We start from the raw sequence: 15,572 nt of genomic DNA, 5'->3' as shown, positions 1-15,572 counted from the left end.
TTATATGTTTTTTTTTTTTTTCTAAAAGAAAAAAAAAAACAAAAGATGTTTAATGACAACAATATCAAAACCAAGATTGAGGTTGAGATGGCGTAAAAGATGTTTAATGCTAGACACGATCCTATTGGTCATCCTTTTGTTTTAAAATTTTTCAAACAAAAAACAAATGGTGCGTTTAGAATTGGTTCCAAAATAATTTTATTTTCTGTAGAAAAATGAAAATAAAAACGTTTTTATTTTTATTTTGAAATTATTTCTGAAAATGCGTTTGGTAATTTTATTCAAAGATTGATTTCAGTTTTAAAAAAACTGAAACTGCGTTTGGTAGTTTAATTTTTAAAAACATGTATACTTTTTTTTTAAATGTGAAATGTCATTATATACTTCTATTTATTTAATTAAAATTTTAAAAATAATAATAAAAATATTTAAAACTTTTAAAAATTGAAAAAAAAAAACTTAAAACCAATAACCAAACACAAATCGCAAGTTTTTCTTCTCTGCTTCCGAGTTCTGCCTTTCCTTTCCTTCCATTTCCATAGCTCACAGCTCCACTTTGGCAAGAAACACAGAGCGAGAGCGACATGGAAGAAGAAGCCACGGCCATGGAAGTCGAGGAACATCCTCACTCCAATCCAAGCTCTTCCAATCGGGTCGGACTCAAAAACTCCATCCAAACAAGTTTCGGTGAAGACTACCAAAATTAAACAACTTCTTCCCCTTCATCAAAAACCCAAATCTACCAAAATTAAAATTAAAATCACATATCAAAACCAAACATTTCTAGTTATTCAATGAAACCAAACAAATTAATATCTCAAAATTAAATTCTGAGTTCAGGAGGTGCATCGCGCGGGTGGGATCAGTGGCTGCAGATCTGGGCTCGCCGGAGATGAGTCACGCGGGGGTGGGGCTCGTCAGGGCTGGGACTCGGTCATTTTTTTCCCCATCTAAAAGCAGAAAATTGCTCAAGAAAAGGAAAAAAAAAAAAAAAAGCTTTGGAGATTCGTCGCGATGGCGTGGAGAGAGAAGAGAGAGAAGAGGAAGAGGCGACATATAGAGAGAGAAACGAGGTTGAGGAGAGAGAGGGGGAGAGAGAATGAGATAGAGAGAGAAGAGGGCATCGGAGAAGAGAGTGAAGAATGAGGGAGAAAATGAAAATAGATTTCATCCGTTTTCAGTTTTTCAAAAAAGACAAAAATGTTTTTGTTTTTGTTTTTTGAAGACTTTTACACCAAACGCATTTTACATTTACGTTTTCATTTTTTAGTCTCGAAAAACGTGAAAAATAGAAATGAAAACAGAAACAAACAGGGTCAAAATATTTTTCTTTTTTTCCTTTCCTTTTTTTTTTAATAAAATACGTGTAGTAAGTACTTTTATATGTTTTTTTTTTTCTAAAAGAAAAAAAAAAACAAAAGATGTTTAGTGACAACAAAATCAAAATGAAGATTGAGGTTGAGATGACATAAAAGATGAGAGTAGGGACCATATCAATACCGTGATGAAGGTTCATCTCCATCCTTTATTTTTATTTATTTATTTTTTTTGTTAATAAGAAGATTTCATTAAAGCCAAAAGGCAGAAACAAAGACAACGGACAAACAAACGAGAGATGAGAAGGAAAGCACAGCTACCACCTAACCCATTCTACAACATTTGATAAAACAGAAGAAGGCAAACAAGAAATATCGACAATTCCAAAAACAAACGAAGCTAGACACGATTAAGCTAGATTATGCACAGCAAAATTACAAGATCTAGGAGTGCAACGAATAACGAGGTCCTGCGGGATGAGATCCTTCTTACGGATGTCCTCCACGATCAATTTTCCACGCCAGTTCGGGACTGGCCCCAAGAGAGCACCAGCCACCGCCTTACAACCCATTTCAATGACAATGAAGGACTGTTGACGGACCTTCGCTTAGACTAGGGCTTCCTGAAGAGTTAAGAATTCGAGTGTCTCTGCATCAGTCAGTTTGAATCTAGCTGAGCAGCACCAAAGAGTCTGCGAGCTACAATTTCGGGCAACAACTGATGTGACCACATCTTCAAGACCAAGCGCAACATCAATATTCAGCTTCACCCACCCTTGAGGAGGAGGTAACCAGCAAGTAGACTCAGCAACATCCACTTGGGGGGGCCAAAATGGCCGCTTGGGCATTTAAGAACGAAGAAGCAACATTGGCAGCCACACTGGCAGGGTTAGCAGAGCAACCAAATCTGGTCAAATAAGATACTAGCAAAGAGAAGGAATTAATCCTTATTAACACCTTCCCAAGCTATATCCACACTGATGTTAAAGAAAGCAGCCATATGAAATCCATCCGGATCCCTCAACCAGAAGAAAACCGCAAACTCTTGGCGAATTAGCAGTACAAGAAGAGGTGAGTGGCTGTCTAAGCCTGGAGTATGGATGGAGAGAATAGCCCTCGCGAACACTCTATATCAAAAGCTGCTTTAATAAGCTGCACATTCCAAGTCCCAAGGGAAAGAATCAAATCCTTCACCTCCCACAAAGTTGGAGCACAAGCACGTATTTGAGAATTAGGGTGGTGGCTAGGGAGATTAGGAACCCAAGCATCATCCCAGATACTAATGCCCTCCCTATTACCAACTCTCCGACACACCCCTAAGGATGACGTTGGAATTCGCCGAACAACCAAATCCTAATTCGATCTCTCCAATTCCAGAGAAAAATTTAAAGAACTGATTGTAGAGAGAAAGCAAAATAAGATATGTACTAAGAACTTAGGCCCCGTCCATTTTGCTGATTCGAGTTTAGAATTCGAGTTGAAATGTGACTTTATGTGAGAGCTTTTTACTATAGCAAAAAAGTTAGATGTGATTGTTTGTGAGAGCTTTTTACTGTAGAAAAACTCGAATTCTAAACTCGAATCAGCGAAGTGAACGGACCTTAGTATATGCTTAGCAGTTCTGCTTATAATAAAGTTTTTAAACAAAAAATTATAACTTGCATTTTGCGGTTATCAAAAAAATATACCTTATATTTTAGACTACATCACATTTATGCCTTCAGATTTTGAATTTATATTCGATTCATACATTTTTCTTGGTCAATAGTCAATTTCAATCACGAAAAAGACCTAAATATCCTTTAAAAAAATAAGAAAGAGAAAAAGTAAAAATTCAAAAGTGTGATGGAAATTCAGGTCAACTTTATAATCAAAATTCTTACCAAAGAAAGTTAACAATTTAGCATGACTTTTAACTTCGGTAAAGTTAATAATTTACCGAAAAAATATGAAGGTACAGTTCAAAATATAAAGTACAACTTTTGTAAACTCAAATACATGGTTAAAAAGGAATATATATATATATATATATATAATAAATGCCTTCCATAGTAAAAGAATATTCAAATAAACTATGCTATTCTTAACCATTTTTTTAATCATTTACTACAAATATATATATATATATAAAAGATAATATGACGAAGGGGATTATTACAAGTATTTAATCGTTAAATTTACTAATTTAGAGCGCTAGATTTTACGTTGTCGGGGTCCAATTTCGGCAAATAGCTCTTCGTCTCTCTCTCTCTCTCTCTCTCTCCAGTGAATAACACTCCCAACGCGAACACTCCACAGTCCACACTCTGTATCAGAATTTTTGAACCTCAAAAGTAAGTTCCTTTTCTTCCTCTCGCATTTTTCTTCAATCTTGAGACATAGCTTTGGTTTATCTCTTTCTTTACTTGCTTCATTGAGCAGCGTAATTGGAGACACATTTGAGCTCATAACGTGTTTGATGAAATGCCTAGCTTAGTATTCTGTTTTTTTCAATTTTACTGTTCATGTTATTTTTTCTTGACTGTCTATATTGCTTACTGTAGTTATTAAATTGTAAATTCTTCTTCAAATTTTTTCATTCTTCATGCCTCAGTCGTTCACCACAAGTCTTTTCCATGGTCACATACGAATGTATAAGTGATTGATTTTGCTTCTGAATTAGTATAACTCTGTAGTACTATTCTGTGTCTTCAAATTTAATGCAAATTTTATCTTTTAAGACTGATTTATTTTTTCTTAAAAAAAAAAAAAAAAAAACAGTTCTATTGCAGGTTTTCCTGTTCTTGTTCTGTCGCCAAGTTTCTAAATAAAGGGCCACTCTAACTGACTTCCTGTTGCTTTTGTAAACTCTATCTTAGTTGAATGGTTATATCAAAAGCCATCAACACTTTATTCTAAAGAATTATTCCTACCCAGATACTAAAATTAAAATGTCTTTTGTATTCCCTTTATCCTCTATAATTCCCTCTTCTTGTTTTAACCAATTCAAGGTTTGTCCTCTAAAGTCCTATCAAAGTTCTTCTCTAAATCCAGGCTTCCCCTTTATTCATGGAAAGAGTCCATTTTTTATGACTGAAAGCATACAAACTATTTTCAGAAAAAAAGTACCGAATGTATTAAGGTCTACTGCCCTAGATTGCACGAAACATGATTATGATCATTCCAATAGCGAAAATACGGTATCTTTGGACTTTGAAGATCAAGAAAAAGAAGAGGAAGACACGGGATGCCCATGGGAAGGGGCGGTTATTTACAAGAGAAACTCCTCAATATCACACATCGAATACTGCACAACCTTGGAGAGGCTTGGGTTAGGGAGTCTTTCAACCGAGTTATCAAAATCTAGGGCTTCTGCAATGGGGTTAAGGGTCACGAAAGCCGTGAAGGATTATCCATTCGGAACACCTGTTCAGGTCTCTGTCGATGTGATGAGGAAGAAGCAAAAGTTGAGGCTCGATGGGATCGTAAAAACGGTCATCACACTTGGATGCAATAGGTATTCTACTTGTTTTTTTTACTTTATGGGGTTGCAAAATTGTCTTCTAAGCAATAATTTTCGCAATTTATTTACTCATTGGTTCCTTATTTTATGCTTACCTTGACAATTGTACAAGAAAAATTTTCTGAGTATGAAACTTTTAAAAGGCGCTTGAACCCCTACAAACAAATAAAGGTATGTGTTATTTGAGATTCTATTCTATCCTGCATCTAGGAATTGTATTTTGGATTCTATTCTTTTCCACGTCAGTTTACTGAAAGAACATTATTCAATTGGTGATGTTCCAGGAGGTTGAAAAGCTAATCTTTCACTGCTTAGAATTGTATGCTTGATCATTACTTAATTTATGTTGATCTTGTTATTTTGTGTGATCTGATCATGGTAATGCTTTGTTGAAGCTGTGGTGGACCAGCTGCGCAAAGCATCTTCTCCGATTTCTCCTTGCTACTAACCGAGGAACCCGTTGAAGAACCTGATATTATTAACCTGGGAACGATCCACGGGGACAACAAGAGCAGACCTTATAGTGGTCTCGGTGACGATGGAGAGGAAGATGATGACGCCTCCATTGATTTTGAGGATCGGCTCTACTTTCCCCCTGGAGAAAAAGAAATAGACATTTCCAAGCACATAAGAGATTTGGTGCATTTGGAGATCAACATCAAGGCAATTTGTGATCCTAACTGCAAAGGTTTCTGCTTCAAATGTGGTGCAAATTTGAACACTAGCAGATGCACTTGCAGCAAACAGGAGGTGAAAAAGAGCTCTTATGGTCCTCTTGGGAATTTAAAGCAGCAAATGCAGGCAAGACAATGAAGTTTTTACATTACAATCGCCTCTTACTTTCGAAATGTAGTCAAAACAGTGGTAGTTATATAGAAAACAGTGAAAAGGGACAAAACGACGAGAAACCCGTTAATTTCTTTCCTTGTTGTTTGTACATCTGGGATCCTAACGGAAGTAATACCTAGCTCATTTACTGTTTAAGGTACAATGCTTAGGGAGTTAATTTCACAAAAGAAAAAAATCATTGTGTTATAGCTAAACATACTATTGGTAGCTTGGGTTTATGATAATATTAAACTAGTACTTTAATATTTTAGAAAATCTTTTTTTTTGAACCTAAGCTCCTTTTTTGAACATAAAATGACAAATTTACCCTTATTGATATTTTTTTATTTTGAATGATCCGAGTTTTCATTTAATATATGATAACAAAAACTGTTATGCCTGTAACCAAAATTACATTATTATCCATTTAATACATGTAAACGCCGATCAGTCAAATAAATTTGTCTACTTTACTTCCCAATAAAGGGTACAGAATACCAAAAAAAAGTTTTTTGAATGACATGATACATACTAGCGTGTGTGTATATATAGACAGTAAATTACACCATTGTACATTAAACTATTTGTTTTTTACATAATAGACTTTGAACTTTCAGTTTTTGTAAAATGCATCCTAAATTTTAAAATTAGTTACAATTAAGATATATGTGTATGTGTATATATGTGTGTGTTTGGATAAATTTTCAATAGTTATGTTTTCGTTGATAGTTACCAATTAATTATAGAAATTTAATGAGTCATGTTAAGAATTCAATCTTATTAATTGTCGTAATTTTTTTTTTTATCAATTATCTAATTTATTATAAACCTCTGATTAATATGTTATAACTAAAATAACGATAGTAATCATTGAATAGATATTAAAATATGTGTATCACGCTACGTTATTAAATTTTTATATTTAATAGTAATTACCGATAGAAACATAACCATTGAAAACAAGTCCGTACATATATAGCGCGCTAATAACACATAATAGTTTATGGTTCTGTAGCTACTTATCTCCATGTCTAATTTTGTCTAGTTGGAAGCGGAAAGGTTTGCTCTTGGTGGATTGTGTGTGTATTTTGCCGGAGAGTGACGCTACATTCATCTTCATACCAAATTTTTTTCCCAATTAATGTAACAAGTTGTCTTTCTTTTCTCCTATTTTTTAATAACTCGGTCATGATTTTGGTCCTATAGTCCAACTCAGAGCAAGAGTTAACAAAAATAGAGATTTTACCCTTAAGAGTGCGTGAGTTTAGACTTTTATCATTTATTCTTGATAAATATCATTTTATTAATGTAATTATTTGACTAAAAAGGTTATGAATCAAGAGTAAAGAGTAAAAATCCTTACTCATATACTTTTAAGAGGTATTTATCAAGATTGCCAAAAAAAAAAAACAAAAAGCGTAAAAATAATCTGACAAGATCAATCATAATAACAACCAAAAAAGCAACCCTCAATAGAAAAATTCATCACGTATGTACGGCTTCATACGATTAATTATTAGATCTAATTAAAATAAAATCAAATTAAAAGAGTACACAGAAGTTATGATTTTTAATAAACGATTAAAATAAAAAATACCATTAATTCATTTTTTTCAAGGTCTACGATATAAATTTCCAATTCTTTTACTAAAAATGCACCTAAAAAATGGATGTATCTTGTCTGCCATTTTACAAGTTGATCTTGAATTCATTTCTTAGAACAATTTTTTTATATCAACTAAAAAAGAACCACTTATTAAGTTGTGTTACAAGAAAAAAAAAAAGAAAAAAAAAAGACCAAGTTATTTTTTCAAGACCCACTGTAGAAATTTTCAACTAGTGGATGTGTCTTGCTGGCTAATTTTTACGGGGTCAGATCTAGGGTTTATTTAGTTGGAGGATTCAAACCATGTGATTCGAAATATTTTCGATTTACGTGTATTTTTTGTGAGAGAAAATACTGTAGCGAACCACGAATCATGATTCAAATCAGGGAACGAATCCCTCTACCAAATGCCCCCCTAATATCTCTGTCTCATTAGCTCTCTCCACTATTTATTTGCCAAGTCATTTAATTTAATAATCTTATCACATGAGTATGAACTAAATAATAAAACTACTTAAGTAATTCACAATATGTTAAAATTTGATTGAAGAGATGACCGCGGAGATAAAAATAAAAATAAAACAACAAATCTTAATTCACTTTTACGTTATCTTAAAAATTTATTTCTTAAAAATAATATTTTTATTTTTTTATTAACTGAAAACAATAGTTTATTAAACTGCAAGAAAGATAGGGCTTGTTCTTTTGGAGTTTACCTTGAGTATAATTCTTGAGTTGAATTTGAGTTATAATTTGAGTTGAACTTGTAACTTGAGTTTGTGTTTGGTTGTGTACATTTGAGTTATGGTTTGAGATAAGAATCTTTTTGAGTTTGTGTTTGAGTGAGTCAAAACTTAAATTTGTATTTAGATAGTATTTAAATAAAAACTCAATGCTGATGAAAAATTTTAATAGGGTATATGGGTCGGGTTTTATTCGTCTTTTCGTTGTCAACGCATAGAAAAAAAATCAACTCAATCAGAATTAAAACGAAAAAGTTATAGCATTTTTAAGAATAGAAAAAATATTATTCATTAATTTGAGTTCGAGTTTCTGAACTCGAGTTGAATGGGACACTTGAACTCGAGTTTTAGTCCTAAACTCGAGTTTGAACTCAAGTTTAAACTCGAGTTTAAACTTAAAAGAACATGAATTCAAATAAAATTGTAACTCGAGTTGCTTTTTTTTTTAGTTTTTCACTCAAAAGAACAAGCCCATAATCACCCTAAATTTAATAAAAATCAATGACGCGCCCAAGAAGCAACATCGTTAATTGAAAATTGTAATCAAATAAAAGAAAAGGATAATGAAGTATATTTATTTTGTTTATTTTTAAGGGAGCAAAGAATGTATATTTACGAGTAATGAAAAAAAAAAAAAAAAAAAGAGAAAATTACATGAGTAACCACTGAGATAGAGAGAATTTGTAACAAAGAAAAAAGTCTAGATTTTTGTTGAGTAAAAAAAGTATTAAATAAACTACAAGATACGAAAAATAACCTGTAAGATAGGAAAGATAATACACGGGTTAGAAAAAGATAATATGTGAGTTATTAGTGGCATAAGAATTTAATAACAGTGACGAAAATAAAATAGTGTTACATGACATTTTTAGTTTTCTCAATAAAATAAAAAAAGAAAGTGCGTGTAATGTATTTTATTTAGGGATAAAATCATTTTGGTACCATGTGTTATAGCAAAACTTGCTCTTGGTATCTTGTGCTTTTGATAATATTAAAGCGGTACCTCGACGTTTTTAAAAACATCTTCTTAATACCTTAAAGCTAACTTTTAAGAGGTAAAATAACCTTATTACTATTCTATTTAATTAATCAAAATCTAATAGATCTAGAAAAAAAATCATGAATGTTTTTATTTTATTATTTTCTTTTAAATATTTTAATGTCTTATAATATTTTCATATTTTTTTGAAGAAATGTTAATTTTTATTTAATTAATAAGAATGATATTTTTAACATTATATGTTCTAAAAATTAATTTCAAAACATTAAAAAAATATTTTTAAAAACATTAAAATATTATTTTAATATTATTAAAAATATAAAATATTAAGAATATATTTCACTATAATTTATGTTTCGTTATAACAGATGTTACTCACGACGGAGTGGGTCTCAATGGAAGAAATTTCTGTGTGCCTGACATATAGCCCGGCCCAAATATGAGCCCACTTTCTTTGTCTCCTCTTCCTTCTCATCACTTCTCAGGAGGATATCTCAATTCTACTATTGCAGTGCAAAACCCTAAAAACTGTAATTCAATTAGCTTCCTCTTCTTGATTTGTGCAACTTTGCATTTTGATCACACAGACCTTACTCAATTCAAGATTATTTAACACTTCTTGTTGCCATAAATCAGCAAGGTAAGTTGGTTATTTGTTTGGTTCCCGGGAAAACTTGGGAAAGTAATTGGGAATATCTCATGTGATGTGTTCTTGTACATATATTTTGATATATAGATCGATTAATTGTGGATAAGTATGCTTATTTTATCACCAAGTCTTTAGCTTTTCCCTCTCAAATTCTAGCCCTTAAATCACACTGATATTCGAATGAAAATGGAATCTCGCGTTCAATTCAACTTCGTTATTATTGTGGAATTCTGCTTCGTTTTGTCTCGTTGCAAATTGGTGGAGTTGTATTTTTGAACTCCAAATTTGAAGTGAATTCTATGGAGATTCGGTTGTAAACTCTATTTGGATTGATACTTTTCGGTTCTCACAAGAATATATATATATATATATATATTTATTTATTTATTTTGGCCTGAGATTTGTGATCTTGAAGCTGCAATTTAGGTTCTGCCTCCCATGTTGTGTGGAAATGACAACCATTGAGCCAGCAACAGCTCAGCCCCAGAGAAAATCTGCTGGTATTGCTTCAACCAGCGCTGGGATTCAGGGTTCGGCTCCTTCGTTTAAACGATGGGGTAGAAAGCATCCGTTTGTCCGATACGGGCTTCCGATGATCTCGCTCACCGTGTTTGGGGCTGTTGGTCTTGCTCATCTCATACAAGGCGGGTTAGTACTTGGTGTTAGTTTCATTCTTAGTTTGTAATTTTTATAGAGTTATTGTCATTTTCTTTGTACTGATGAGGTTACAAGTATTATTGTTTCATTCTTTGCGCATTACTAGAGTTTTCAACCAATCACAGATTCACATGCAAGCTTTGTCTCCTCAGACAATTATTTAGCGACCACATAGTTTTATAATGACAATCTTTGATTGGTTAAAACCCCACATTTTTCATAGTTTTAAGATTGTCTATAGCGCGGTACGCATATTGAAGTGGTGGGATTTTGTAGTTCAGGAAGGATATTGCAAAGGTGAAAGATGATCAGGAATGGGAGATACTTGAGACCAAGAAAGCGTTATCAAGAACAGGACCTATAGAAGCCTATAAGCCAAAAAAGATTTCGCTGGAAGAAGAGCTCAAGGTATAATTCTCGTTGCTTGTATATTGCAAATATTAATATTCTGAGAATTTTAGCGCTCACTTGCCTATCTCCACAGGCTTTGCAGGAGAAGGTGGACATAAACAACTATGAGTATAAGAAAATTCCTAAGCCAAATGAAGGTAAGTAAGGCTGGTTTTGCACTCTGCATTTGAAGCTTCAATCACTAGAAATATTCTAGGTGTCTGTTTTTTGACCTTTTAGTTTTGTAACGACTCCTCGGACCTGAGCTGTGTTGGCGGAAAAAACACGTGCATTTTGTCTTTACAATTGTACTATGAGTTAGTTACTTAATGTAGCTACTGATTTACCATGTGATCTCAAAGATTCTCACCTTAGTCAAAAGTAAATTTTTGCCAATTGCTGAACGGTTGCTCTAAATAGAATAGTTTCTTACCGAGTCAGTTTGATGAATTGAGAATTATGTGACATACACATTCCGAAAGGTGCTACAACCTCAGTGCATAGTTATGTTACAAATTAGCAGCGTTTACCTTGAGACCAATAAGCTCAGTGCCTTGATCGGTAAAAATTCAATCATGGTGGTTTGTGCTTTGCAAAATAAGCTCGGTATTTTCATCTTCGAATTGGGATTTAGCAGGAGGGAGAAAGACCACTGATACTGTTATAATGGAGGTTTTGTTTATCCTGTTTGGTTTCAGAGGAAACCCAAATAGAGGGACAAAAAATCTTTGAACATGCAAGTAATTACTCTGAAATGTCAAACGACACGTTCGTTTGTTAATGTCTGTTCCTGGATCAGAGAACAACGAAATATCTTTGGATTGTCGTTTTAACCAAATGGAAGACATGACAGATTATGGATATTTAAATTTCCGATGCACACAACAGTGAAACATGGCTCTAACAATCAATCTAATCCGTCTAGAAATTGGGACTATTTTATCCTTATTGTGCCATATCCCCAAGTATTATGGCAGGCAGGGAAGACATCCTTAATAATTTTCAATGTTATTGTCACTAAGCCGATAATGCTGCTTTAGATTATAGAAAAAGAAAAAGGCATTCCTAGAGGTTTTTGGCGCTGACAATTCCTCAACTATTAACATTAAAACAATTTGGTCTCTAAATTATTATTTTTGACCAATTTATGTTTGAACTTTTTTTTTTTTTTCAGCAGTTGGGACCCTAATGCCAAACACCCTTTTTATGTTTTTCCCTGAAGACAACCCAACTATATGACTATAGGCAACCGTTGAATCATCTCAATGGGGCAATTGTCCCACCACCACCGCCTGCAACAACTAAAAAGAGCATTTCTATTATGAATTATGGTGCACGGGTGGCACTTGACCTTTTTTCTTTGGTTGCAGGGTAGTACTTGACTTTTTAAAGCCTTTTTTTTTCCTTTGCTTTTATCAATTTTACCCTCTTGAAGATATCATTTGTCAGAAGAGAGAGAGAAAGAGAGCAAGTCAAATCAATATGAACTCAACTAGCAAAGCTTTGTTAAAAGAATTAAGAGCAGGTAGATTATACATTCAGGTGATGAATTCAACCCAACCATTCTCACAGAATACCGAACTTTTATACCCATTTTCCCATTCCCATTGAGAAAAACCCATTTCTCTTTATGTACACCACCCCCAACACAATTAAAGGAAAACAAAAATACTTATGTAATAAACATCCAAAAAAGTGTTTCCTTTTCTTCATTTTTTTACTTCCCAAAATATATCCCATGCCATTGACCATTCCCCCACTCTTTATTCATTTACACGTTACAAGGCAAGAGGACCAAAATGAAATCCCAAGAAACCTCCTCCAACATCTCTTCAAAATAGACCAACAAAAATGAAAAGCCACCAGAAAAAAAGCTATTGACTGCTTTTGTAATGGCCCCATATTACCTGGGCTTAGGTTGTGATCCCAGAGACAATAATGGTTGAACAAGCCTCTGAGCTGACGGGCTGCCCAGCAACATAGCCTGAGACCGAGTGAGCATCTCAACCATTGATGGGGTCTGGTACGCCTGAACAAGGCTCGAACCATCTGTGGAGTCGCCTCTGGCGGTTGCCCTTTGCCAGGAATGCGAGCTCAACCCCGAGAGGATATAAGCTCTCCCAGATGCCTCGTAAACATGCCTGCTTGCCATCCTCTCTTGCATTTCCTTGAGCTCAGCGTCCAACGCCACACACAGCCTGTCACGGGATTTTGCTGAGACCGTCTCCAACAACAATTTCCGACAGTTTTCAAGTATAGAGACTGCACCGGCCAGATCTCCTTGCTCAGCAACAGCTCGTGCTTGCGCCATTGCCTCCGCTGCTTGCAGCCTGTTGCGTTGCCTGTCTACTTCTATCGACACCACTGCTTGTCCTGCTATTTCAGGTCTCTCAATCCTAACTTCCTCGCTTTCCAGTGTCACCGTTTCTTTCGTTATCGGATCCTTGTACGTGCATTTCACTTTCACCAATGATGTTTTATTGCCACTCTCTGTTGGGACATGAACTGAGACCAGAAAATCCCTCTCTTCATCGGCATACAAGTCCCCAACATCAACGAATCCCATCCGTCCATCAGCCACCACTCGACTTGGGTAGCTCCCCGCTTTTAGCGATCGAACCCGAACATTCTGGTTTGAACACTCAACAGCTACTTGCAGCTCCTGGACCACAACACTCAACAGCCCTCCAATACACTGGGCAAACGCATCCTGGATCACAGCTTCAGTCTCTATGAATGAAAAAGTCCCGCCTGATGTCTCAGAAATTGAGTGCATTGAAGAGGCATCGTGGTCTGCACCGAATCCAAAAGCATGGACGGGAATCTGGAACCCTGCATTGTCACCACCGTGGATGGACAAGGGGAGCAGCAGCTGGTAATTTGGTTGAGGCTGGTTGGCTCCTGAGCCATTGACAGTGTAAGTGTCCTGTCCATCGGACAACAATATTATGCTAGACACCGGATTTTTCCCCCTTCGATCTTCCATTACCTTGGCACCCTTTCTCAGGCCTTCGGCAATGTTGGTCCCACCATTTGCAACCAAAGAGTTGACTGCTTGCAGTGCCTGCTGCCGCCCTGCATCAGTCATTCGACGGAGAGGGAAGAGGCGACGTGCTGTTGAAGAGAAGGCGATGACTGAAAGCCTGTCGTTGGAGCCAAGATTCTGTATCACAAACCCCATTGCCCTTTTGAGCAATGCCAACTTTGTACCTGCCATGCTACCACTGATGTCCAGTACAGTGACAAGGTCGACAGGAGCACGAGGAGTTTGACAGAGCTGTTGCAGGCTGGCATGATGTCTGCTGAGATTTTGTCTCTTGATTGTTGCAGCTGCTTTTAAATGGACTAGAACGGTAAAATCATCATAAGATTTGGAACGGGGAGCAGCTGAGACTTCTGGGTATGTTTTGATCTCTAATGTTCTGGAGGGAATGTTATCTGCAGCATCTTTATTGAAGGTGTTTCTCTCGAAGAAGGCAGCTTGGTCGCCCAAAGATTCGTCATCATCAAATATGCCTGGCTCTGGAGCCTGGTATAGAGGAACAACGTGCCGTCGAGGGGAAGGTAATCTGCGGACCAGAGTCATCACTGCATCATTTTGGGGCCAACCTACTGGACTAATGGACGCCCTCCCGGGAGGAGGATCCAGAGTTGGACCTTGTACAGGAATCTCTTTCCATTTTGCTCTACAAACCGGGCAAATCTGGTTGCCATGTTTTACGTTCGAGGTGATGCAGTGGAAATGGAAAGAATGCGAACATTCTGCGGTGAAAATTGCATGGCCGCCTCCTTGTTTCATTTTGGTTAAGCATATGGAGCATGTCTGCTGAAAATGGCACGAGCAAGGACATCATTATCAGATGTAAGCACATTTATGTACACACATCTATACATATGCCAATGTGGATGGTTTGTGCGATAATGGAAACCTAAGTATCTATTAACAACCACTAATCTTCAAAGTGAATCTCATCTTATATTCCAAATTGACAATTGTTTAGTAATATCTTTACTAAACAGCCTCTTCTAATTAAGAAGAGATGCTCATATCAAAGGTCACGTATGAAATATGACTCAGCATAGCACTTGAAAAGCTACATGGTGTCATAATGATACAGCCAATTTTCTTACCTTAAATATACAAACAAAACAAAAGAAAGACATAAAGAAGCGGATTGAATAGGATGGTCAACCCACCGGCAACTTGTAACTGGAGGGGACCATCAAAGTGACAATAAACCAAAGGGAAAGTATTTTTTCACATATTTGAAGCCCAAATAATAAATTCTTCAAGTCTTAGTGGTTGTGCACGCACATTGCTATGAAAAAGATGAGCTTTCCTATTGGGTAGGCCAAAAAGTACAATTATCAAATACCGACAAAAATTCAAAGTGTTTCTAGATCTAGTTAGTAAGCTCAAAAAAAAAAAAAAAGGTCAATGTTAGGTACCCAACAAATAGAGGGCATAATGGGAAACAAGAAGTACTAAAATCAAAAATTAAAAAGGAAAGAAAAACACTTAGCTTTTGCCAGATGATCATGGAGCAGTAAAATAACAATGATAAAAATAATAAATAATAATATCACATTAATAATAAAAATAGATAATAATAAAAGAAAATAAGGTTAAAAAAGGTAATGAAGATGCAATACAATGATACAAACGGTGCATAGCTTTTGAAAAAACTAGAAAAATGCATCCACCAAGAAAAGGAAATCATAAGGTCCTCTTTATGTGGTTACTTTCCCTTTCTTTTTACTTCTTTGATGAAATTCAATGGCAGAACACTAGCAGAAGCAGATTATCAGTCAGACAGATGAGGCCAGCAAATGACCAAACGGAGATGACTTTCCTTTTTTATTTTTTCCCTCCAAGGGAAA

The 15,572-nt window shown here is 35.3% G+C and overlaps 3 protein-coding genes across 5 annotated transcripts in view; 2 read left to right on the top strand and 1 right to left on the bottom strand.

The window, feature by feature from the left end:
• Window positions 1–3,433: 3,433 nt before the first annotated feature.
• On the top strand, window positions 3,434–5,805 carry LOC21395487 (large ribosomal RNA subunit accumulation protein YCED homolog 1, chloroplastic). The gene is made up of 3 exons (XM_010097388.2): window positions 3,434–3,649; window positions 4,077–4,812; window positions 5,214–5,805. Exons 2-3 carry the CDS (start codon window positions 4,247–4,249, stop codon window positions 5,629–5,631), a joined length of 984 nt encoding a protein of 327 aa, XP_010095690.2. The 5' UTR covers window positions 3,434–3,649; window positions 4,077–4,246; the 3' UTR covers window positions 5,632–5,805.
• Window positions 5,806–9,393: 3,588 nt separating this feature from the next.
• LOC21395486 lies at window positions 9,394–11,045 on the top strand. Of its 2 annotated transcripts, none has more exons than XM_024165139.1 (4): window positions 9,394–9,635; window positions 10,060–10,292; window positions 10,583–10,709; window positions 10,786–11,045. In XM_024165139.1, the coding sequence occupies exons 2-4, from the start codon at window positions 10,096–10,098 to the stop codon at window positions 10,855–10,857; spliced, it is 396 nt and encodes a 131-aa protein (XP_024020907.1). In that variant the 5' UTR covers window positions 9,394–9,635; window positions 10,060–10,095; the 3' UTR covers window positions 10,858–11,045. The 2 variants fall into 2 exon arrangements, with proteins under 2 accessions (XP_024020907.1, XP_024020906.1); XM_024165138.1 differs by having other exon boundaries at window positions 9,395–9,635; window positions 10,071–10,292.
• Window positions 11,046–12,114: 1,069 nt separating this feature from the next.
• Window positions 12,115–15,572, bottom strand: part of LOC21395485 — a 5,099-nt gene continuing 1,641 nt past the window's right edge. The window contains exon 2 of one of the 2 annotated variants that reach the window (XM_024165127.1): window positions 12,115–14,514. In XM_024165127.1, the coding sequence (XP_024020895.1) occupies window positions 12,595–14,514 (1,920 nt within the window). In that variant the 3' untranslated portion in view covers window positions 12,115–12,594. Of the gene's footprint in view, window positions 14,518–15,572 lie in introns of both variants that reach the window. The other variant, XM_010097386.2, reaches the window with a different exon arrangement.

The sequence above is a fragment of the Morus notabilis genome, unplaced genomic scaffold (genome assembly GCF_000414095.1).
Source record: "Morus notabilis unplaced genomic scaffold, ASM41409v2 Scaffold83, whole genome shotgun sequence".
Classification (NCBI taxonomy): domain Eukaryota; kingdom Viridiplantae; phylum Streptophyta; class Magnoliopsida; order Rosales; family Moraceae; genus Morus; species Morus notabilis.
The sequence above is the reverse complement of the archived record's forward strand: the minus strand, read 5'-3'. Positions and strand labels throughout refer to the sequence as shown.

Coding starts and splice junctions, on each gene's coding strand:
- LOC21395486 (XM_024165139.1), top strand. CDS start 10,096: ATGACAACCATTGAGCCAGCAACAGCTCAGCCCCAGAGAAAATCTGCT. Junction 10,293..10,582: donor GCTCATCTCATACAAGGCGG/GTTAGTACTTGG, acceptor TTTGTAGTTCAG/GAAGGATATTGCAAAGGTGA. Junction 10,710..10,785: donor CGCTGGAAGAAGAGCTCAAG/GTATAATTCTCG, acceptor CTATCTCCACAG/GCTTTGCAGGAGAAGGTGGA.
- LOC21395487 (XM_010097388.2), top strand. CDS start 4,247: ATGTCTTTTGTATTCCCTTTATCCTCTATAATTCCCTCTTCTTGTTTT. Junction 4,813..5,213: donor ATCACACTTGGATGCAATAG/GTATTCTACTTG, acceptor GCTTTGTTGAAG/CTGTGGTGGACCAGCTGCGC.